General features: G+C 40.6%; 1 protein-coding gene across 5 annotated transcripts in view; it reads right to left on the bottom strand.

Moving 5' to 3' along the window:
• Vps13c (vacuolar protein sorting 13 homolog C) overlaps window positions 1–23,909 on the bottom strand; it is a 173,511-nt gene that overhangs the window by 64,031 nt on the left and 85,571 nt on the right. For all 5 annotated transcript variants that reach the window (XM_056984521.2, XM_056984523.2, XM_063266344.1 and 2 more), the window contains 15 exons: window positions 23,226–23,373; window positions 22,578–22,686; window positions 18,328–18,461; window positions 16,981–17,137; window positions 16,204–16,283; window positions 15,246–15,305; window positions 14,320–14,482; window positions 12,831–12,944; window positions 11,001–11,104; window positions 10,510–10,677; window positions 8,397–8,701; window positions 7,262–7,409; window positions 5,522–5,672; window positions 3,478–3,587; window positions 924–1,093 (listed from right to left, as the gene is read on the bottom strand). In XM_056984521.2, coding sequence (XP_056840501.1) covers window positions 924–1,093; window positions 3,478–3,587; window positions 5,522–5,672; window positions 7,262–7,409; window positions 8,397–8,701; window positions 10,510–10,677; window positions 11,001–11,104; window positions 12,831–12,944; window positions 14,320–14,482; window positions 15,246–15,305; window positions 16,204–16,283; window positions 16,981–17,137; window positions 18,328–18,461; window positions 22,578–22,686; window positions 23,226–23,373 — 2,121 coding nt within the window. The remainder of the gene's footprint in view (window positions 1–923; window positions 1,094–3,477; window positions 3,588–5,521; window positions 5,673–7,261; window positions 7,410–8,396; window positions 8,702–10,509; window positions 10,678–11,000; window positions 11,105–12,830; window positions 12,945–14,319; window positions 14,483–15,245; window positions 15,306–16,203; window positions 16,284–16,980; window positions 17,138–18,327; window positions 18,462–22,577; window positions 22,687–23,225; window positions 23,374–23,909) is intronic.

Genomic DNA, 23,909 nt, shown 5'->3' with positions numbered 1-23,909 from the left:
TTGAGCAATTAGCAATGCATGAATGCAGTCCGTCAGTGTGTAACATGACCTCTTTATTCTACTAAATAAGCCTTCCCTGAAGGAATCTATATAAAATAATTGCCCTATAAAGTGTATTCCCCTAGTGCTCAATGCAACCCAAACCAACAAGTGTTGATCAGGACCTACGATGGCTCCTACACATCCTCACAAGTGCTAGAGAGATTAGGCTACCAAACGAGATAATTTCATCAATCAGTCACAATTGTGTAAAGAACTGTGAACAGATACCCTGGACACGAAATTTATAACCAGAAAACCTGGTCATGAGACAGCACACTTTCCTTATGTGTTCAATTCTCTGAAAAACACAACATTCAGCAGAATCCAGAAAATAGTCAATTGTCCCCAAGTTTAAATAGCAACATAGTCTTTCCTACACAAAAAAAGTACAAAATATGACACATAACTTGAGAAATTAAATTTCATACCAGACTGATACAAGTTCATTTTTCCAAAAAGGGTTGATAATATGGTGATACTACAGAGCATATTCCTGCTGAAAAATTAAAGAAATTCTGTAGAATTGTTTTAAATGACAAAGTGAACAAGAAAACAAAGGGATGCATGAATTTAAGGATTCTAAAACAATAATGATAATTCTGCCTACTGGTAATAATCTGGAAAAATATGTTACCAACCCATATGGATTTAACCACACAAACTCCTTTGGTTCTCATTGCTAAGCTGGCATTTTGTTTTATTAATTCTCCTTTCATTTAAAGTTTGAGGCAGAGGAATCAGAGAGGGCCCTTTGTCTTCCTGCAACTGACTTCTGAGACTACAAGCAAAGGCTAGACTCTCCTGAGTATCCCACTCCTCACAATGGCAGGCAGGCTGGCATCCACCTGTAACTCTGCACGGCAAACTCTGATCTGACAAACCTGGATGTCGCTCTCTCGATTCCTTCTCGGAGATCATCAAGAGTGCATGTCTTAAGTTTAAGGCTGACATTCATAGACCCATCCTTGAACATCTTCCCAGCAGAAGCCATCAGGTGTAGTGTGAGCTCACCCAGACGGAAACTGTCATTATGAAATGAAAGTCTGGACTCCTGCAATATATTTGTCAAGCAAAGGAATACAAAACCTTTAAATAATACATAAATTCATTTAAGCACATTCCTTAACTCAAAGCTTGAAAGTTAACAAAGTTTCTAAGTGCAGAACCACTTAAATGAAACTGAGTACACAAACATAGGTGAATACATGTATGTGCTAAGGCATCTGTCTGCACCCTGGGCACACTGGGCACTACTCAACATGTGTACTGATCCCAGACAGTACAGTGAATGTGAGGCACTGTGGATGGTAGTATTACTGACAGAATGCTTTTAACTTATAAACACTGACACACAAACTTGTGTAACTACTGACAGAAATGGTCTGTTACACAGCTGATGCCTGTAATGCAGACATTTCCAATCAATCCCTGATACAGATGATCTGGCACAAGTGTTTTCTAGATAAAGTGAGGATCATGTAGTATAACATTCAATGTTTCTAAGCAAAATGAGACACTCTAAGTAGCTCCATGAGAATCACCAAGGACACAAACTGTGCATTGCCTAGTACAGATAAAGAAGCCACTGCACTACACGTGTGAGCTAAAATACAAAGTCTGAAATAAAGGAGTGAGAATGACAGGAAAGTGGGGATACTCACCAAAAGAAAAGTGACAGTGTGCAGGGTCTGAATGAGTAAGGTTAAAGAAAGAAGCCGAAAACAGCAGCAGCATCTTAAGGCTAGATCAACAGACAACTGTCCTTAAGCGAAAGAGTGTGTGTAACCTTCACTGTCTGCCAGTAAAGGCATTTGCTGAGGCTTGCATGAACACCATGGGCTAGAGACTTAGGCAGTTCAATGCATAAGTGACAGATATTATCATAAAGCTCAACTGTAGAAATATATAAACATTGTATGACTTCTAGAAAATAAAGTGCAAATTAGCATATAAGATGCACATGAACTGGACTGACCCTGGGCTCCAACCTCATAGGCAGCAATGAATAGCCTAGTAAGAGCACCAGTGGAAGGGGAAGCCCTTGGTCCTGCCAAGACTGAACCCCCAGTGAACGTGATTATTGGGGGGAGGGCAGTAATGGGGAGAGGGCAGTAATGGGGGGAGGATGGGGAGGGGAACACCCATGTAGAAGGGGAGGGGGAGGGGTTAGGGAGATGTTGGCCCAGAAACTGGGAAGGGGAATAACAATCAAAATGTAAATAAGAAATACTCAAGTTAATAAAGATAAAAAAATCAAAAAAGAAACTAGTTCCAATTGAGAACTACTCATAAAGGAAAAATTCGTTTTCTCCAATGGAGTCTTACTGAGTAAGCAAACCACACTTAAGGGAGCCCCTCCCCACTTAAAAGTAGACAGCCATCTCAAAATGAACTCAGTGGTATTTTGGGAGGCTTTGTCTCTAACCTTATAAGTCTTTTGATTATATATGAAGGTTTCTGGTTTTGTGGGTTTTTGGGGGGTGTGGTTTCTGTGTGTGCATGTATCAAGGGTGTGTGTGTGTGTGTATCTGTGTGTGTGTGTGTGTGTGTGTGTACATGTACATGTATGTAATTTTATATTTGCCTGATTGTTTTCCAAAGAGAGAGAGGAAGAAGTTATAGCATTGAAGAGGTGGGAGGTGGGGAGGATTTGTGAGGAGATGAGAGAAGGAAAACTGTAATCTGAATATGTTGTTAAACTTCAATACAAATTCATGCCAGGTAGTGGTGACACATGCCTTTAAATCCAGCACTTGGGAGACAGAGGCAGGTAGATATCTGTGAGTTCAAGGCTAGCATGGTTGACAGAGAAAGTTCCAGGACAGCCAAGGCTATACAGAGAAAACCTGACTCAGAAAATAAACAAAACAAAACAAACAAACAAAATCAATATTCTTAATAAAAAAAAATGCACATGAACATGGTTATGAAACCTATAATAAATATAGATGATGGGTATTTATATGATACGTATAGGAATTGACATAACTAATTTATAAAATAAAAAATATTTAAGATATTGTGCAATGCAAAGCGGCTTTCTAAAGTACTTGGGTCTAATATATGAATGTTTATCTATCACTGACTGAGACATAATCATGAGAGGCTCCAAAGACAGTGTTAAATTATTCATCATAACAGTGATGACTACTGATGCATTAAATTAAACACATGGCCTGTCGGTCAAATGTAAAACTTCTCTGTTAGTGATGGAGAGAATGCATTTGTGGCTGTGTTCCTGAAAGAGAAAAACCCTTAGCCCGGCAGGATTAGAAACACAGCAGCCTACAGACACAGGCACATTTTTAGGTCAAACAGTGGTTTGTAGATGCCCTGAGTTTTATTAATACTTAGAACGAAAATTGCCAACATTCAAAAGCTGAATGCTCTCAGGAGCAAAGGATGTACCTGTGGCAGCAGCAATGCCCTCCTTACCTGGCAGCCATCACTGTTGTAGAGGACGATGGAAAGAGAGTCAAAGTGGAAATCAAACTGAAGAGTGACAGTCTGGTCCCCGGGGGGCTTCGGCTCTGCCAGATCTTGTTCTGATGGTTCAAACATGAGTAAGAAAATCACAGAGCTGAGAGGATAAATTATTATTCTAAATTTACACCATATTTAAGTAACTCTCCAGACAATAAAAATGGCAATGACTGATCACTATATATTTAGTAAAGGGCAAAGTGTCAGAGGTAGACTACAGAAAAAATAATGATCTTATAAATATCAAGACAACTTTTTGAAACACCCCTTCAAAATAACACTAGTGCCTGCAGTCTGCAATAACCAAATAACCACGGCACATCCATACATTCGTCCTAACTGGTTCAGTCATGCTCACGACATTATGAAACTGAGTAGGGGTTGGGGATTTAGCTCAGTGGTAGAGCGCTTGCCTAGCAAGCTCAAGGCCCTGGGTTCGGTCCCCAGCTCTGAAAAAAAGAAAAGAAAAAAAAAAAAAAAGAAAAGAAAAGAAAAGAAACTGAGTATACAGTGAAGTCAAATGCTGCCCAGACTGAGAGGCTGGCCAAGGTCTTCTGTGGGCCAAGGGGACACTCCACGATCTTTCCTGCATCTTAGAACAGAATATAGCACACTAGCAGCGCTGGGGCACATCACAATGGGACCCGCTGGAATGCTGACATGAAGGACTCCAGAAGTAACTTCATTTCCTTCCTATCTTTAGACAGGCAGGCTACACAGAAAAGGTCCTGCTTCAGTGCTCTGATATAGCAGCTCTACAGTCCTTCCAGAGTCTTGGGGCCATTCTTTAGGAAAGTCACCTCAAGTTACTGGAAAATAAAGGCTTTGCAGGATGGCAGGACGGAAAAAACCTGGGGCTTGGGCTCCATGGTTGCAGAAAAGAATTTCTGTTCCAACCTTCATTGTATTTGCAGTTTGCATCTGAACACATCTGTATTTTCCCAGGTGTTCCATTAACCAGAAAGTGAGAACCAGAATCACAAATCTGATCACAGCTAAATCCAATAAGACCATTACTTGCCAAAGTTTGCGCATCTCCAGTGTCCTGTCTAACTTAATGACAGTCTACTTATCTAGCATCTGTCCACACCCAATACAACCCAGACTCGATGAGTCTGGTCCCATCTGTTTAAACCAAAAACTTCTTTCACACACTCTTAGAATCCCAAAGCAGGCCTAGCCTAAATTACAGACGCAATGCTGATGTCATAAAAGTAATCACTGATAGCAGCTTCAGCAGTTACCTCGATGCCCTGAGTCTCAGAAAGCACACAGAGCAGTCTAGAGGTGTTCATGGACACAAAGGGCCTTTTATCCTGCTTTAGTTGTGGAAACATCACCCATTCACTCTCTCATAAAAACATCCTAGCCATGCCAATGGCTTTAAATAATGGAAAGTGTAGAGTACACCTGTAATTCTAGCCCCCAGGGACTCAATCAGCAGAACCATCACAGGCTTGAGGCCATCTTGGCTATACAATGAGAGCCTTCCTCAAAAACAATTAGAAAAGAAAAAGTACTGAAATTATATTCCCTATACCACTTTAAATGGCTGGATTTAGAGGCCACAGAGCTCTTAGGACATTTAATTTTAATAATCCAAAACTGTCCTGCACACTCACAGCATGATTCTCCACTAAGGCCAGGCATAAAGCTGCTACTGTAAGAGAATACCTTCCTTCCTCAAGATCCAGTCAGCATACCAAGACCCTTTCTCTCTAAAATATTCTGACATCTTATCCACTGCCTGCCTGCTTTGAGTTTTCCCTCAGTGTAGACCACCTCAGTGCCCTGGTAAATTTAGCTTCCATACTCACTATGCAGGCAATAACAACTGAACCTCCCCTCACCATAGACAGCACATACAACCTCCCCTGGGCACTTCAGTAGGCAGCCCCAACTCTAGCAGGCCTTCCGCAGTAAACACTAGGAAGAGTCGATCCTTTTACGCACACTGTGCTAGGGAGCTAACAGAAAAATCCGCATCAGCTTTTACCTTTAAGACAGTCAGGCCCACTCCGAGTATCTCTCTTCACTCTTGCAGCCTCCTGTGCAAACTGTGTAGGGCTTGGTTGTGAAGAAGCTTCCCCAAGGTTTTCTAGCAAAATTTTCATTAAAACTGTCAAGTCATCTTGACTGAGAGCAACCTGAAAACCATCAATAATTTGTTTATGTAATGCAAGAAAAAATATAGTATTATGCCTTCATGGTTTCATAAATGAATAATTCATCTTTTTTTGAGAGAGAGAGAAGCCCCGTGTGGAGACTACAGCATCAGTAGAGACATGTGCCTCCAGTGTAGCCAGATTCTCTGGAAGCCAATGCCCTTCCTCCCTGACCTGGGACCACACCATCCTTTCCTGGGCCTTACTCCAGTTCCCATCCTGCCCCTCCCTCATTTCACCCAGCACCAGTGCCTTCCCTGGTTTGCTTCCCTCCAAGCTCAATTCAGAGAGGTATTCCGTTTCTGATGTCTGCCAGAACTGAGATGTTCTCTTGCTCTGTAGCTCTGTTCCCAGCACAAACACAACTGGGTAGACACAAAGTATCTGTTTATCTTAACAACTCTTATAATCACATCTAATCCAACCACTGAGTACTTTCTAAAGCGCCGGAAGGCAGCATCTCCCTTTTACTGCTACAAAAAGGTGAGACAAAAAGAAAGAACAAAAACTCAAGACAGATCTGTACCAGCTCTATGCCTTTAAGTCTGTGTGAGCCGAGTTTCTCAGCTTCTCTAATGCAAGTCTTTTTTATCTTTGGGACATGAATCATAGCACCTTTCTTGGGCAGAGCTGAACTGCATGAAGCAGCCAGACTGAATGAGACAGCCAAAGGCCGTTATGATCCATTAATTCAAGCTTTGTTGAAGCTTCTCATCCTTCTCCTTGGGCAGCCCTCCCTCCCCACAGCACACACAGCAGTCCGTATAGAACACATGCGTGCACACTGTCCAAGCACTGTCTCGCTTGCTGCCTATAAGATCACCGATGGGGGAACAGGAAGCACCAGGTAATAGCCAAGAACCTTTTGCTTATCCCAAGCCCAGTCTTCTGATAACAAGTGTGGTATCCACTTTAAAACTTCCTTGTCATGTCACCCAAGATGACAGATCTGCCTGCGGACTAGCCAACCTGAGAAACTGCATCACCTATTGGGTGGCCCTTCCATACATCTGGAGGACAACACTGAGAGGTGACCCCAGGGTTTCTAAGAACTGTCCAAGTGACCTCCTGGAAACACACTGCTGGGGTCATCTACTGATATCCTTCCTAGCTTAACGCTTCAGAAACCCAAGCAGACCCAAACTACAGCTCTGAAAATACTGCTGCTTCCAAGTAGATGCACATGCCGGCTCAAGTAACGAGCAGTAATGAGTAATGGCCAGTGTACGCTGTAATACTAGCCGAGCTGTTTGCCTCCAGACATGCAAGTCGTGCCCCAATAACACATCCCTAACCTAGAAGAATACTTTTCTTTTGAATATAGTCCCTGAGCCTCACTTTTAATTCTCTGACAATTTCACTACATGAGAAATTAAACAGATTTTCTAAATCAAGAAAGATATATTCAGTAGATCCCCTGCCAGATCCTGGTTTTAGCAAATGCCTAATGAAAGTGGAATAAAGGACAGTGTGGGACAAGGACGACCGCACTGCTGGTTTTCAGACATACCAGGAATTGTGCTGTGAGCAAGGCAAGCCTCCCCAGCACTTCCCACAGTTTACACACTCACCTGCATAGGCTTAAGTTTTCCTGTTATCTCCATGCCTGGAATCTGTGTGTACCACGCTGCTGACAAATTCCGCTGAATGGACAACAGCATGTTCACTGGCTTTAAGATCTCAATGTCGTGCTGCGGTGAGTCAGCCTGTAAAACCGTTCTGAAAGAAAAACGAGGATTTTTTTTTTTTATAAATATCTATGCACTTTTAAATTTACTTAAAGCAAGGACGGCCATGTTCCAAATGCTTTTATAACACTTTCCTAAACACTTAAAAGCTATGATCAGAATTAATTTAGAACATGTGTCTAGATCACATTTATATGCAGAGCTATTAGCAACAATAAACTCAGATAAACTTTGAATCAGGTCTGAAGAGTGTCTACTGTCACCAAGACAATGCTATGTAAGCAAAGGCCATATCTTACCAAAACTGAAGCCTAAGAAACTCACTGTGCATTCAAAGCCTTGACGTGGCATTGTTATTTCTCCCAACTCAAGGAGAAAAAGAAATCAACTCTACAAGTTACTGACCGAATTACAAGAGCCATCTCTAGTCTGTCTACCATAACCCTTCACGTGACCGGGTAGGGACTGTCCCTCGATGGCACCGAGGCCTTCCCGCTGTGACCATGGACTCTGGAAAGCATCACTGAGAACTAAATCCAAAAGGCTTAGGGTGAGCATCTCAAACTGTACTGCAGTCAGGAGGGTCTCTCCCACTAAGCAAAAGAAACAGCTGTGTGGAACTCAGGAAAACAAAAATGAATGTTGCTGAGCACACTAGAGTTCACCATCTTGACATGGGCTCTCATTATGCTGACTAAGCTCATCTCAAACCTGTGAGCTCATGCCCTGCTCACCTCAGCATTCTGAATAGGTGGGAACAGAGGCATGTGGAGCAATCCCACTCCTCATTAGGAAATTTTAAGAATGAAAAGAATAACCGTACTATAAAATTAAGACAAAACACAGGCCCTACAAAGCACACTGCTATTAACCACTGTCCAGAAAGCAGCAGTCAAAGTCTCCTGATTGGAATAAACGAAGAGTGAGAGTTATAAGTCATCCCAGTAATTACTGCAGGTGAGAAAGAATGTATGACAATGCACAGAAATGGACAAACAGCTCAACAACACGCATGTACCTGGACAGCTTCAGCTGAGTAAGCTGGACGCTCATCTTGTCAGCTACCGGGGGAAGAGAGAGCTGCTCTACAGAAACCAAGCTAAACTTGTTCTCAACCCTGATCAATCCCAGATCGGCTATAACGACATTAGGTGACACGGAAGACTGGGGAATAGTGATGACGGGTGCTTTCAAATCGATGTCCATCAGCAGCCGGAAGCTCTTCTGGGCCAGGTCCTTCACACTGGATGCAGCTCTCTCTGCAGCCTGGACTGTGGCTGTGCTCAAGGCTTCCTTGGCAGCTTGGAAATTGTTGAGGAAGCTCTGTTAGAAGAAAATGACAGGTGGATGTTAGGAGAGAATGGCAGGTAGACACAGTCCCCCAAGGAAATGAAAGGGAAACTCAACCAAGAGGGCACAAGAGAGAAATGTGGTTTATGACTTAAACACCACTTTCCTCATAACCAGGCACCTTAAACTGGAATTACATGAAAAGGATGTTGGACAGCACTCTATCCTAATGCAGACTCCACTCTGTACTTTCAGGTTGCAAGAACAGAACTTATTCACGGCAACAAAGGCCTTAACAGCTTACTCATGAATATTTTTGTAATGTACTAGTGATATGCAGATATGGTTGCTTATCATCTTGCAATCATTAACTAGAATCAAAAGTTATCTGTGGTTAAGATACACTCCATTTCAACTGAAAATAAAGTATTTTTCAAGTAAAGAGTCTAAAAACAATGTCCTTGCATGTATCCATTAATCATACAGAGTGACTTTATCTCTCTCACTACCCCAAGAAAAACACATTTTAAAAACACAAAGTGATGGTTTAAGTATAAATGGTTGACCAGTAAGCTCATGAACTGGGTTTAAACTCTTCAGACCAAGATTTGTAATGACTCAGTAAAAAGAAGAATTCTGTGCCTTGTTTATCACAAATATAGTCAAAACTCTAGGTTTCAATATTTGTTTTTCAACTACATGATGATGACTTTTGGGCATTCTATCAAAGAATAATATTGAAAAGCCCTAAATTACAATATTAAATCATATAAACAATAAGATATATAAAAATAATAGCTGAGTATCACACCTTAAGTTCTCAGCACCTGGGAGGTAGAGGCAGGAGGATTAGGAATTCAAATCATCATAGGCTACACAGTGAACTTGAAGCCAGTCTGGGCTTCATGAGATCCTGGGTACTGAAAAACAAGTACTAAAAAACAAACAATACATACATGTGTTATGTGTACAGACATAAATAAAAATAAAATACCAAAAAGTACTTTAAAAGCACTATGAAAATGTTAGAGAATAGTAGATTTTATGTTCAAAACAATGATCAAAGCTTCTATTTTGGGGCCAGCAACATGACTCAACTGGAAAAGGTGTTCACTGCCCAAGCCTGGTAATGTGGATTTGATCCCTGGAACCCATGAAAGATAAAAGGAAAACACCAACTCCACAACGTTGTCCTCTGGCTGGCAAACGGTATGCTGTGGCATGCATGCCCACACACATCTTACATGTGTACACATACTCATAAGTAATTTTAAGAATTAACGTCCGTTTGCCTTACCAGCATTTAAAAGATTTACTTAATTAGAACTTTCTGTCAGTGTTCAGGTGTTTGCACAGCCCTTCACTGTGGTCTGAATCTTAAATGCTCGTCAAGGAACCTGTGCTGAGGACTGAGCTTCCAGGCTATGCACCACTGACAACACCTGCACCGTGCCCATTAGATAGGAGGGCCTGATAGGAGGAAGCGTAACCACTGGGAGCGTGCTGTATATGGGGACACTGGGATCTGGCCTCATCTCTCCTCTCTGATCCCCAGCAGCCAAGGTGGCCAGCCCTGTCCAGCACACACCCTCCTTCAGAATGATCTCCCTCGTCACAAACCCCAAAACAAGGGAGCCGAGCAATGGAGAAAAACCTCTTAATCTTTAAGTCCAAATAAGTCTTTTCCTGTTTTGAGCTATTTTATCTCAGGCCTTCTTGTCACAGTCATGGGCGGCTAACAAACACGTCCTAGTAGTGAAAATTTAACTATCTAGGTTCAGGTACATAGCCATAAAATTTTTACTTCAGTGAGAAATAAAAACAAGTAGAAACGAACTTACCAAGAGAGACATGAAGAATTTATGAACATAGACAATCTGGATACAGCCCACTTTGAGACCAAGTCTGCCATCCACTTTAGACATATCTCCATAATTCTCTCCTTCTGTGGCGTCTGGATACAGACTCATCTGGAACCGGAAGACTTCATCTCCCAAAATTGAGACGGCCTGACATTACAAGGCAATCAGTTATTATGTCAGAGCTACAGAACCCTGCTCTCCAGAACCTCAGGACACTTCCTGACCACAGTAGCCTAACAGGTGAAAAAGCCACATGGAAATTCAACCTTCAACATCCGCCAATGCTCTCCATTTCTGTCACCTCATTACCACAGTACTGCCCCACCACAGAATCCAAAGCGTGACACATGACCTCCCATGTTTAGCCGCAGCCTAATATACCCACCAACATGTCAGACAAATAACAAATATATAGTGGCATCTGGTCCCTGAAAGCCACACTTCAATGGAGAAATCAGTTTTGTGATTACCTTTTTGTGAATGGACAGTGAATCAACATTCATAACTATGATATTCTTAAGTCTGGCAAACACATCAGTCTGCTTTGCCTTCATAGAAACAGAGGCATCCATTCCTAAGGAAGAGACACTGTTTACAGATACATCCTTTTTCGTAAGTAAGCTTAAATGCACTAACATACAACTGAAATACAAGATGAAATTACTATTGAATACGTTAACACAACCACCTCCCATGTACATAGTATCTAAAAAAGGTTGAAGCACTTTTAAGTCAGCATACTCCTCACACATAATAGCTGAAGAAATTTAAAAATAAAACCAAAAGGTTTTAAATAAATTAGTGACGTATTCTCTGAAAACACTATGCTATATGTTGGTTCAACCACACTCACTCGAGGAGACTTAATATTTTCTAATGTACTTCATAAACATGTGCTTTTAAAGCTGAAATAAATGAGTATTGCCTTGTGGCTAAGAATTCAACTGCAGGGACAAAAATGGAGATGAAGATGAGAGAGAGGAGGTCCAATGACAAGCCCAAATTGGGATCCAGCTCAAGGGGACTGTTACTGATGTTGTGTGCGGACACACAGGAGCCTAGCATGGCTGCCCTCTGAGAGGCCCAACAAGCAGCTAAAAGAGTCAGATGCAGATACTAGCACCCAACCAATGGGTGGAAGCTGGGGACCCCTGTCGCTGAATTGGGGAAAAGCTGAGGAGGGCAGCCCCATGGGAAGACCAGCAGTCTCAATTGACCTGGATGCCTGAGATCTCTCAGACACTGAGCCATTAATCAGGCAGCATACACCATCTGATATGAGGCCCCCGACACATATACAGCATAGGACTACCTGGTCTAGTCTCAGTGAGGGAAGATGCACCTAACCCTCGAGAAACTTGGAACCACAGGGAGTAGGGAGGCTGGGTGGGGTGGGCGTGGGGGGTGGAGACATCCTCTTTGAGAAAGAGGGGGTAGGGGTGGAGGAGGAGGTATTAGATGGGGGAGGCCTGGGGGAAGGGCAGATCAGGAAGAGGTAAAATCTAGACTATAAAAAAGGGTTAAAGAATAAAAATAAATAATTTTTTTCAAAAGATACAGTATAAAAGTCAAAGTAATTATTAGTAATTATAAAGTGACTTAGAAATATGGTATAAAATAAAAATTAATAAAAAAGAATTATTTCTACAATAATTCATAACTATGATCTAATCTTCTAAAGTCAGAAGTTTGCTATGCTCATTATATCAAAGACATGAAGATTTGAAAACCACTCCTCCTCACAGGAAACTGCCTATAGCTAAGACTTGGTAGTGTTTGCTGAATACTGTTGACGTTTCAATCCTCTGAAACTGCTTACGACATCTGATGCATTTGTTCATTCACAAATAAATGTTCAAATGTCCTTAACTGGGAAGAGAAAGTTAAGTTAAACTGCTCAAGAGTTGCCTATGGTTAGCTTCCCAGAACTTACTGTCTGACCTGAGGATGAAGTCTCAACTCAAAAGAAATTTAAAATGTCTTCTATAAATTAATTTTGCTAAGTTATATATGCTCAAAATGCGAGGGAAAACAAGAATAATGACTTATTTTTACCCTGTGAAAGTTCCTATGATACTCGCCTAAGTTTAAAGTTCTCTTATTCTGAAAAGGGAACCACAATAAAAACCTTAAGCCTCGGGTGTATTCCGAAAATTTTTAAATGGATAGTGAATATCTCAAGTGAGGAATAAATCATAACAAGTTTCAAAGTACATTTGTTCAAAGCTTGCATATATATATTTTCAATAAAAATTAATCCGGCCATCTTTCCAAAGTACTATGTTAAAATAAATACTAACCATGTATTTTAATTTCTGCTATGTTACTCTTCTGATCACAAATGAAGATGTTAAAGGCATTTAGTTCAGCTGTGACCTTCAAATCAAACACGTCACCCTCAGAAGAGCTGGGCACTAAAGAACAATGGAAACCAGAGGTCAGTGTGGCACGATGCACAAAGATGAGAAAACACAGTATAGGGGTTGGGGATTTAGCTCAGTGGTAGAGCGCTTGCCTAGGAAGCGCAAGGCCCTAGGTTCAGTCCCCAGCTCCGAAGGAAAAAAAAAAAAAAGAAAGAAAACACAGTATAGCTTACCAATAAAAATCACAGAATGTACAAGTAGAACCACTGAGGTCCCTGCTAAGGCAACATAAATGTGGATTTTGCCACTCATATGAAACCTCAGTCTGGGCTATTTAGCAAGATGTTATTTCCAAACAACCAAATAAATTTAAAAAAAAAATCACAACTGAATGGGTTTAGTTTTCTATGTAGGTCCTTACTCATTTATTTAGAATATGCTTCCCCATGACTCTGTCTTACATGCAGGAAACAGAACTTTCCTATAAACAAAAAGCATGGGGGTCTCTCAATTTTTAATCCTAATATTACAGGCTGTTTGCTATCTCAATATCTGATGCAGGATAAAGAAGCCATAAAGTCAAGTTGTGTAAAACCAAAGAGCCACTCAGCTGAGCTAATGTTGCTTGGACATTGAATGCTGCTTGAACACTGGCCTTGTATTCACTCAGATGAGCTATGAATGGTGTGTGCATGTTACAAAGAGATGACATTTCTAAGAAAACTTTCTCTTAAAGATCTTAGCTTGTTAAGCACATTATGAAAAATAGTTAAGAAGCTTTCCCATTCAGGTGGCTGAGGCTGGAAGATCAAGAGTTTGAGGCCAGCTTGGGGTACACAGCAAGATGCTGTCAAAATAACAAAGATGCTAAAATTTTTCTTTTAACAACATTTTTTTATGGTTTTAAAAGTTCAGATCCTTGTATCAGATTGAAGAGCACTAAAAGTTTTATACTTAAGATATCAATAATATAGATATAATTCAAGTTGGGCACAATCAGAAATTAATACAATTTAAAAAATAATCAAATGTTTGAATCAAAAATCAAGCACATGTTCTTCATTCATTCAGTATTTTATATCCAACATTTCAGAACACAAGTAACATAGACCAAGTTCTCTGTGCGACTGAAACAGAGAAGAGATCGGAGCTCGGGCTGGTGCCCACAAAGGCCTCTCAACTGCTGTACCCAGCAGCACTGACTGCAGAGGCCTTGTGGCTGAACATGGCAGTCACCATATTTTTAACTTCTTACCTTCTCACTGTTACTAGGCAGAAGGCTGAAAGACACGTCGATGCTAAGAACCTACAATCTATCTCACGTAAGAGCCAGAGAGTGAAGCCACTGACGTTCATCAAGGTCTTGACATTTATCCTAGCAGCAAATACGAGTTACTCTACGAGAATACATAGGAGAGACTGATACCAGCTTTGACGGCAAGACTTCTGGATCCCCCCACGAGTGGCTTCAGCTCAGATTCTGTCTCAGAGGAGGAAGAGTCAGGGGATGGAACGGCACACGACAAAAAATCCATGAGGGAAAGCAAAGCTTCCAGATGAAGCACCAAGTCCAAGGACGAAAATGAAACCTAGGACAACGAACACCAGAGGCACGGACTTCAGGGATGTTCACACCATTGTGGGATCTGACACACCATTGGGGATATGCTCATGCCACTGAGGGTCAGTACACCACTGAGGGGACAGTCGGCATGTCAACAGGGTCAAAGTCACACCACTGGGTTGAGTTTGAGCACCTGTAACTAACACAAGAATAGTTCAATCCTTTCTAAACAATTAAGAATGAATTGCTAGTATCATTTTAACCTTTTTCATTACTATTATACTGTCAATCCTTACCAGGCAATAAACCAATGCTCTGCCTACTCCCAGTGCAGACATTAATTCTAACCTCAACCAAGCTTGAAGGTCTTAAATGAATACACAGGAGTATCCTACACTGACTACATATGCCCGAATGGACTGTGTGTGTCTATTCTAGTCTGCACTATCCTCGTCCTTAGTCTTACTCTAATCCTAGAGCCAACATAGAATTCAAATGCTCAGTACGGCCAGCAACATCAGGCCAAATAACTATGCTACATTAAACAAAATTCCCTACAAATAGAAAGTATTTATATATTCCAGATACAATTACTAACTCACATTTTAAAATAATCTTTTCAGAAACAAGTTTTGACAAGACCTTACTTCAACTCTATGTGCACTAATTTTACATCTATTACTACTGTCCCCAATTCTAATTTTATATCGTACATCTTACAAGTGGAAGCGGCAATGAGCTCCACTGAATCTCAAACCTAGACTTAAGATGAATTACAGCGGACTTACCTTCAGCTTCTGTTTGGTGTTATCATGAATTGTCTGAAAGTCTGGGCCATCACTGTCTGCCTATAAGCAATTGATAATTAAACCACTGAGTTAAAAACACTAAAATTTCACACGTTGAAAACACACATATTTTGCAATTGAAGTATGCTATTAAGAACCAACAAGGATGTTCCTTATAGGCAAATAAGAATATGCCCCCAAAACTGACCACATAAATATGCCCGACATACTGTAGATACAAATCTCAGGTTCCTATTCAACTCTAGAGGAGATGTCAGTGCATCTAATTAGGTAGGCCATCCAAACATGGGAACTGCTGCTACCTAATTCATAGCACAGATTGCTTCAGGGCGTGGCTCAGCTTTAACTGTTCACTCCTATTTATTCAACTCCCCGGGGAAGGTCATTAGGTTAATGGGGTATAAAGAATTTTGAAATGCTTCTATAATTCAACTTGGACTGAAAAACTTAAGGAAGAACTCAAATATTAAGTATGAAAGGAAAATCAATGATTTCATATATTTAAATATTAATCCCAGAAATGAAATGAGAATCTGTAATTGTCAAATTCATAAAACCTAGAGTCATCTGGAAAGCAAGTCTCAATGTGGGTTGTCTACATCGAGCCAGCCTGTGGACACGTCTATATAAAGTTTTCTTCAGTTAACCGATATGGGAAGACCCAGCCCACTGTGGGCCACACCATTCCCTAGGCAAGGGGTCTTTCACAGTATAATAGTAGAGAAAGAGAGCTGGGCACAAACAGGCAGGAAACACGTATGTGTTCGTCTCTCTGCAATTGACTGTGGATGTGTGATGTCACTGGGTGTTTGAAGTTCTGTCCTGATTTACCCACAATGACAGACTGCTGCCTGAATAATAGGTGATAAATCCCTTTCTCCACTAAACTGACTTTCTGTCAGGATATTTATCATAGCAACAGAACTGGAACAGACACCTTGATGAACAGCATTGTCAGGAGGGTTCCGTCAGACACATCAGAGGAGTTGACAATGTGGAGAGGCTCGCCTTTAGAATCTGGAAGGGAAAAGACAAGTCTGATCTGTATCGTCCCTTCAGCACCTAAACATCTTATAAAACAGACCCAGCCAGTTACACCGAGAAATGCTCACCAGAGAACTATACATAAAACAGACACATGTATTATACCATCTACAAAATCATGCCAAACTTAAAAACTGGAAAGAAAAATTGAAGACCACAAAAATTAACAAATCTAAACATCTCTAGTCCATAACATCTCTCATATATAACAATACAGGGATTATCCTCATGTGAACCAACATTAACAGAAGGAATAGCAGCTACAAAATTGTTCTCAACACAAGTTTATCCTCTCAAAAATGCTTCACATTGTCCTTTAAAAACTTAAGCAAACAAGAACTATAAAATTCAGATAGCCTCAGATGTAGACAGAAAATTTTAAAAATCCTTTTATATATTTATGTATTGTTTAACATTACTTTTTACAAGCACACAGTAATGTAATTTAAAACAGACTTTAACATTCATGTGATTTGCAACCACATCAATGTAAAGTTAGGCTTCTTAATGAATTGAGTTTTCTAAAGGGGTCTTTGGGCTCTGTACCTGGGATTTGATGTCACTACAATCATTTAGGCGAGATTTATTGAGGAATGCAGAAAATGAGCCCTGTGGTTATGCTGGTTTTAAGACCTGCACTGTCTTTGCACAGATGGACCTGCACACTTACCAGGGAAATCGAAACACCGCATAGTGATTTTTCTTAGGTAAGCCTTAGCAGTCATGTCATGGGCTTTTACTTTAGCTTCCATCCCAAGATGCAGGATCTTTAGTTCGTGTAAGGGGTTTCCTTTCTTTTCTGCTTTTTTCATCAAGGTAACCACAACCTAAAAGAATGAGCGTGGATTGGCACGAACTGCTTCACTGCTGTACAGTGTCAATAAGCGCTCAGCAACGGCATGAAGCGAAATAAAGAAATTCTCACAAGAATAAGATATGATGAGTCTGAAGAATGTCAGTTATTCACATCACACACATTTGAGATGCCACCATTTTCTACTGACTTTCAAAGGTGAAGTACCAAAAACAACGGGGGGAGGGGGGTTGGCAATGTTAGAGCAAGGGAGGCAATCCTAGAAGTCCTAACTGGAGAGCAGCTTCTACCTGAACTTCTGCTGAAATCTGCTGCTAGTTTTTACACTAATCTCTAGGCAAGGCTTCTTAACCTTGGGTGCTATCCTGAGCACAATGGGTCATGTGAGCACTCCTGCACGACCCACCAGCCGGCAGCTTCCTGCACACAGTAATAGTATACACCAAATACCCACCCAGCAAACACAAACTCCTCCCCTCCAGCTCAACCAAGCCGGCAGGGATCAAACTGTCACAGTTTATATAATAAACGCTAGAACATATGGATTTCTATGCCCACCCCTATCTATCTATAACCATTCGCTCTAACCGGCCCCTTTCTTCATTCCATTCTCTCTAAACTATTTATTTACTTTACCAACTCCACTCAAATGTTACTTCCTCCCAGAAACCTTTTCTAACCCTCTCTGCCTGCCCAGATGCACCGTCACTACCATCTGTACCACGGGCTCTGAGAGTAACCTATCCTGAGCATATTTTTAAGAGAAATACACCACTGTATCCTTGGCTCTGGCATGCACACTGCATAACTGTTGAATAGATAAAGAAAAATATCCATACTGAAGTGAGATGGCATTTTTAAATGTCCGTGATCTGTGCTTTATTCTATGAAGAGTTTCCAACATTTTACAAAAGATTCCTCTGTTCCCCTCCCCTGCCCTTCTTACATGAAAAATCCAAAGCAGGCCACACTCTACCATCCGATGGTGACTATACAACAAGGTATATGAAGTGCTGCTTCCATTTCCCTCTGAAAAGAAACTGCACCCCTAAAATGTAACTGTTCTTGAATAAATTCTCCAATTTTAAAGCACATTAACAATCTAAGATTTTTTCATACATATCAATTACCTACAAATTTAGCTTAATAGAAATACCCATCGTCTGTTTACTTCACTTTATAAAATGTGATAAAATTACACACCTCTTTAATTTCAAAGTTCAACAGTACATTGATGATGTCTACGGGTCTGGTCTCTTCCACTCTGGCTGCTGGCACACCTTGTGTGGTGTGCACATCCTGCGGTGTAGAGACATCTTGGCATGCTTTAGTTTTACCTGAAGGTGTTAAACAGAAACATGTCCTTCTATTCTTTCGTGTCTTTCACAGATACTTGCAGCAAACATGTATGCGCATGTGAAGATCCACAAATCCCTCAGCTCTCAGCCTTAGAAAGCTCGAGGTTTAGTAAAAGGGAAAGTCAGATAGAAGAATCAAGCTGAACTTACTCACAAGAAGCAGACAAAGGTTAGGGCTGAACATAAAATGTACAGAGAGAAGACAAGGAGGTGCAGACACATTAACACAGTAAATGACCCACCCGGAGCAGGAGTCGTCCACAGGAAAGATGGCCCAGCTTTTTAAAAGTAAGAATGAAAACCATACCGGCCAAAGAGATAGCACATAGCAGGGGCTGCAAACAGAGCAGACTGTAGAATGGCTAAGGCATCTCTTGTAACCAGAGATAAGGCTAAGAAAGAAAAAGGGGCCATGAACGCCAGTCTAAGAAGGGAAAGAAAAGCTCCATGGTTGATGCTGTTCTGAAACACATGCCATGGCAAGCAATAAAGGTGTTTTCTACACACATGGTATGCACTCACTGATAAGTGGATATTAGCCCAAAAGCTCAGAATACCCAAGATAAAATTCACAAACCACATGAAGCTCAAGAAGAAAGATCAAAGTATGGATGCTTCAGTCCTTCTTAGAAGGGGAAACAAAAATACTCACAGGAGGAAATATGGAGACAAAGTATGGAGCAGAGACTGAAGGAAAGGCCAGAGACTATCCCACCCGGGGTATCCATCCCAAATATAGACACCAAATAAGACAATCTTGCAGATGCCAAAAAAGTGCATGCTGACAGGAGCCTGATATAGCTGTCTCCTGAGAGGCTCTACCAAAGCATCACAAATACAGAGGCAAATAAATGCTCACAACCAACCACTGACCTGAGAACAGGGTCCCCAATGGAGGAGTTAGAGAAAGGATTAAAGGAGGTGAAGTGGTTTGCAACCCCATAAGAACAATAATACCAACCAACCAGAGCTCACGGACGCTCACAGTCAACCATTGAACTGAGTACAGGGCCCCCAGTGGAGGAGTTAGAGAAGGATTGAAGGAGCTGAAGGGGATTGCAGCCCCATAACAAGAACAACAAAATGAACCAACCAAACCCCCCAGAGCTCCCAGGGACTAAATCACCATCCCAAGAGAACACAGGAATGACCTATGGCTCCATCCGCATAGGTAGCAGAGGATGGCCTTGTTGGGTATCAATGGGAGAAGAGGTCCTTGGTCCTGTCAAGGCTCAATACCCAGTGTAGGAAAATGTCAGGGCAGGGAGGTGGGAAGGGGTGGGTGGGTGGGTAGGGGACACCCTCATAGAAGAAGGGGGAGAGGGGATTGGATAGGGGGCTTATGGACAGGAAACCAGGAAAGGGAATAACATTTGAAATGTAAATTAAAAAATACCCAATAAAAAAAAAAAAGAAAAAAACATCCAATAAAAGAAAAAGAAGAAAAAAAAAGTGTTTTCTAACCTATAACATACAAATAATAAAGCTAGCATTTGTTATATTTGTAACATGTTCCAGACACGATAAGGTATGCATGGACTGTCTTGCTGAAGTCTTAAACTGTCCCTCTGGGGAAAGAACTTCATTGTCCCCAACTCACAGATGAGCACATTAAATTTTTAGACAAATTTGGAGCCTTGCCTAGTGTTATATGCAAGGGCCAATCAAAGTAAATCAGTCTGACTTGACAGCCTTTACTATCAACCGTACAACCATCACTACGGTATTGCAGTTAACATCATCCTGACCTCCAATTCGACACAGCAGAGCCTGCAGTGTAGCATATACCAGAAACCCACATGGAAATCCACACTGCTCACTAATACCCTTAGGAAGGCAAGACATCTATCATCTTACTCAGAACTGCACCAAATTAAAATAATGGTTAACAAGTTTGGACAGTCACAAAGAGGATATCCAAGTAGGCAAATGGCATATATAAAATAGTTTACTTCGTTAGTAATGAGGACCCAGTGGAAACCACGGGGCTGTGGAGATGGCTCAGTGGCTAAAGCACTTGTCATGCCAGCAAGGCGACAAAAGTTTGGATTTCTGAGACCCAAGAGCTGAGTGCGGTGCTGGTTCTCAGATTCCAGCCTCACAGGCAGAGACAGGCATCCCCGGAGAAAAGACCACCACAGAAGCCACCAGAATGATCTCATGAATCACAGAAAAGAAACCAAACATTGAAGAGCAAGCTTTGTCATGGTTCCACTCATAAAATTCATGAAAAAGTATGGGCATCAGTGGGAGGAGAAGCCCTTGGTCCCGCCAAGGCTCGGTGCCCCAGTGTAGGGGGATGTCAGGGCGGGGAGGCGGGAAGGGGTGTGTGGGTGGGTGGGCTCATAGAAGCGGGAGGGGGGATGGGTTAGGGGGTTTATGGACAGGAAACTTAGAAATGTAAGTAATGGGGCTGGGGATTTAGCTCAGTGGTAGAGCGCTTACCTAGGAAGCGCAAGGCCCTGGGTTCGGTCCCCAGCTCCGAAAAAAAGAACCAAAAAAAAAAAAAAAAAAAGAAATGTAAGTAAAAAATATCCAATAAAAAGAAAGAAAGAAAAGTAAGACTAAGCACTAAGTATCCCCAGGTCAGAGTGGGCTCTGAGTGGGGCAGGAACTGGGGCGGGCAAGGTCGGTCCTAGCAGCAGGAGACAGGGAGAGCAGGGCTGAGGAACGAGCTCATAGTGAGGATGCGGGGATTCTGTGAACAGTTGGAGGTACATGTTGGAGGAACAGTTGGAGGTTAGACTTGTACACAAGAAAAAAGTGAAAATAGAGTAATTTTCATTTCAGTATAGTAAATTTGCCCACTCAGCCAATGGGCAAAAGTTTCAGAAAATTGATAAAACTGTTAGAAAGATACAGAAAACAGCATGACAGGGTACAAAGTACAAGTTCCTCTAAAACTATAAAATTTTAAATTAACCAGAACATATTATATCCATGTATGAAATTCTCAATTAAGTTTTAAATTTCAAGTTAATTTATTGCAATCTGTATTTACTTAACTCTTCATTAGATACATTAATAAAGATTATATTGAGACATGACAGATGAACATGCAAAGTAGCCAACAAGGGACACTTCAGTGCAACATGGGTAAGAGTGAAGAACTTAACCTGAATATCTGTCTACAGAAGCTTGCTAAAAATGATGATACTTCATTAAAAGCACTGAAGGGGGTCAGGACACAGCCAGCACAAAAATGGACATGAAATATATACAACTCCAGGAAAACACCAGCAAAGGGCAGCAGGCACACACACAGGTGCCACCACTTGATTGAAAAGAACAAGGGTGCATCCTGTGTGCATAATGTATTTGTTATGTGAGTATACACATATGTACGTTATTCATGCATAATATATACATATGGTGGCTTTAAATAGTAATAACTTTTAAGTAAAAAGCCCATAACTAATAACTTAAACTGTCTGCTGTTTTTATTTTAATGTACTATATTTACTATCTTTGGAGAGTGATAAATATTAATAATTTAAATTCTTATACTTTACACCTAAGTCTCATTTAAATATCACATTGATTATGATGCCACAGCCTAGCATTCTTCTTTTTTTTTAATATACAAATTAAGACTTTTTACAGAGATTCAGCACTGGCTAGTGGCCACAACTTCCTAATGACCTCCCAGTGTAAGCGTCTTGGAAACAGGCTGAATGTTAACTATCTGCTTAGCTACACAGAGACAATAAGCTTCCGTCATGCTTGCATTCAACAACATCTTATTATTTTTCTTGGTAAAACAAATCGCAATTTGTAAATATGTATTTGTTCACTACATGTTTATTGTGTCTCAGGCTGGAGATGTAGCTCAATATTACGGTGTGCACCACAGCACTGGCCAAGACCCTGGTTCAATCCCTACTGTGGCAAAACAAACAAAACAAAACAAAAACAGAGCCATTTTTAAACCTGAAAACAAGATTCAGTGTGTACTGAACTTCAGAAAGACACATATGTCAAGATAAAGACATATATGTCAAGATTTGGTGTGTACTGAACTACAGAAAGACACATACGTCAAGATTCGAACTATAGAGTGACACGTGTGCATACGTCACCACATTGGTCTCTCACCTATCTCTTGTATTCTAGGTTTCCCTTTATCAATGTCTTCAGTGGCCTCACCAAGATTTTCTGCCAGTATTCTAAACAAAAGATTGAGATCCTCTTGATTTAGACTAACCTGTGAAATAAACAAAAAAATTCATCTTAAAATGAAAGAACTGCAATATAGAAAACAGATTCTCAGTAATAAAACAGAATAATCTTAACATCAGCACCTGAGGATTTTACTACTTCTTCACGTTTACTTCTGCAATTTTAAATAAAATGTTAAAACTTACAAATAATATTTATAAATCAATGTTTGTCCTATTGGCTGGTTTTTCTTAAAGTTAATTGTACTTAAAGAAATCTAAACCGTTTTTTAAGTAACAACTATCACTCTTTAAAGAATACAATAGTTGCCTGAGGCACACTTCCATCTCCTTAAAAGCAAACGTGTAAATAATACACATTATGAGAGACACTGTAACAATAAGTAATTTGTACACAGATTTCTGCATTGGGTGCAAAACAGATTTAAAATTAATAATACTTAACTGAAGATTAAATACTGGAAACATTTCTTTTTCTATTCAGTAAATAATCTGCACTTTCCTTGTGTATATGAGAAAGCTTTCAGGGACAAAATGTGAAAGTTCTTTCCATGCATGTACTTACATTCATCGAATCAAGACGCCCTTTAATTTCTACAACAGGCACCTTATGGTACCAATTTGCAGCTAGATTCCGATTAACACAAAACTCCAAGTTAATTGGGTGCAACAGCTGAATATCAGGATGTGAGACGCCCGACTGGATTGCTGTCCTAGTAAAGAGGAGAAAGTATAAGGCTGTCACAGAGGGCCATGAACTATATCATCAAGTATCAAGTAGAGTATCAAGTGTCACCTGATGCTCTAGATATTAATTTATAACAGTGTAGCTCAAGGGGTTACAAAGTTGAGATAATAATTAACCTATAAATCCATGAGCAGAGACAGATTACAATGTGTGACTGAACAATTAAGAAAATGTTTTGTTTTGTTTTATTTCAAGATAAGAGTTTCTTTGTGTAGCCCTGGCTATACTGGAACTCCCTTTACAGACCAGGCTGGCCTCAAACTCAGAGATTTGCCTGCCTCTGCCTCCTGAGTGCTGGATTTAAAGGCATATACCACCATGCCTGGCTTTAAAAAAAAAATTTTTTTAAAAGACTTTTTTCTTAAAACTGTAGAAAGGAGAAGAACTGACCTAAAGGTTGTTTCGATTTTGTGTTTGCTTTAAATTCATAATGCTGCAGATAGACAAGAAATTGTCAAATTCATCATTCTAGGAATAGCATAGTTTGTGTCACATTACAAT

Source organism: Rattus norvegicus, chromosome 8 (assembly GCF_036323735.1).
Source record: "Rattus norvegicus strain BN/NHsdMcwi chromosome 8, GRCr8, whole genome shotgun sequence".
In the NCBI taxonomy this organism is placed as follows: Eukaryota; Metazoa; Chordata; class Mammalia; order Rodentia; family Muridae; genus Rattus; species Rattus norvegicus.
This window is presented reverse-complemented; position numbering and strand designations above follow the sequence as displayed.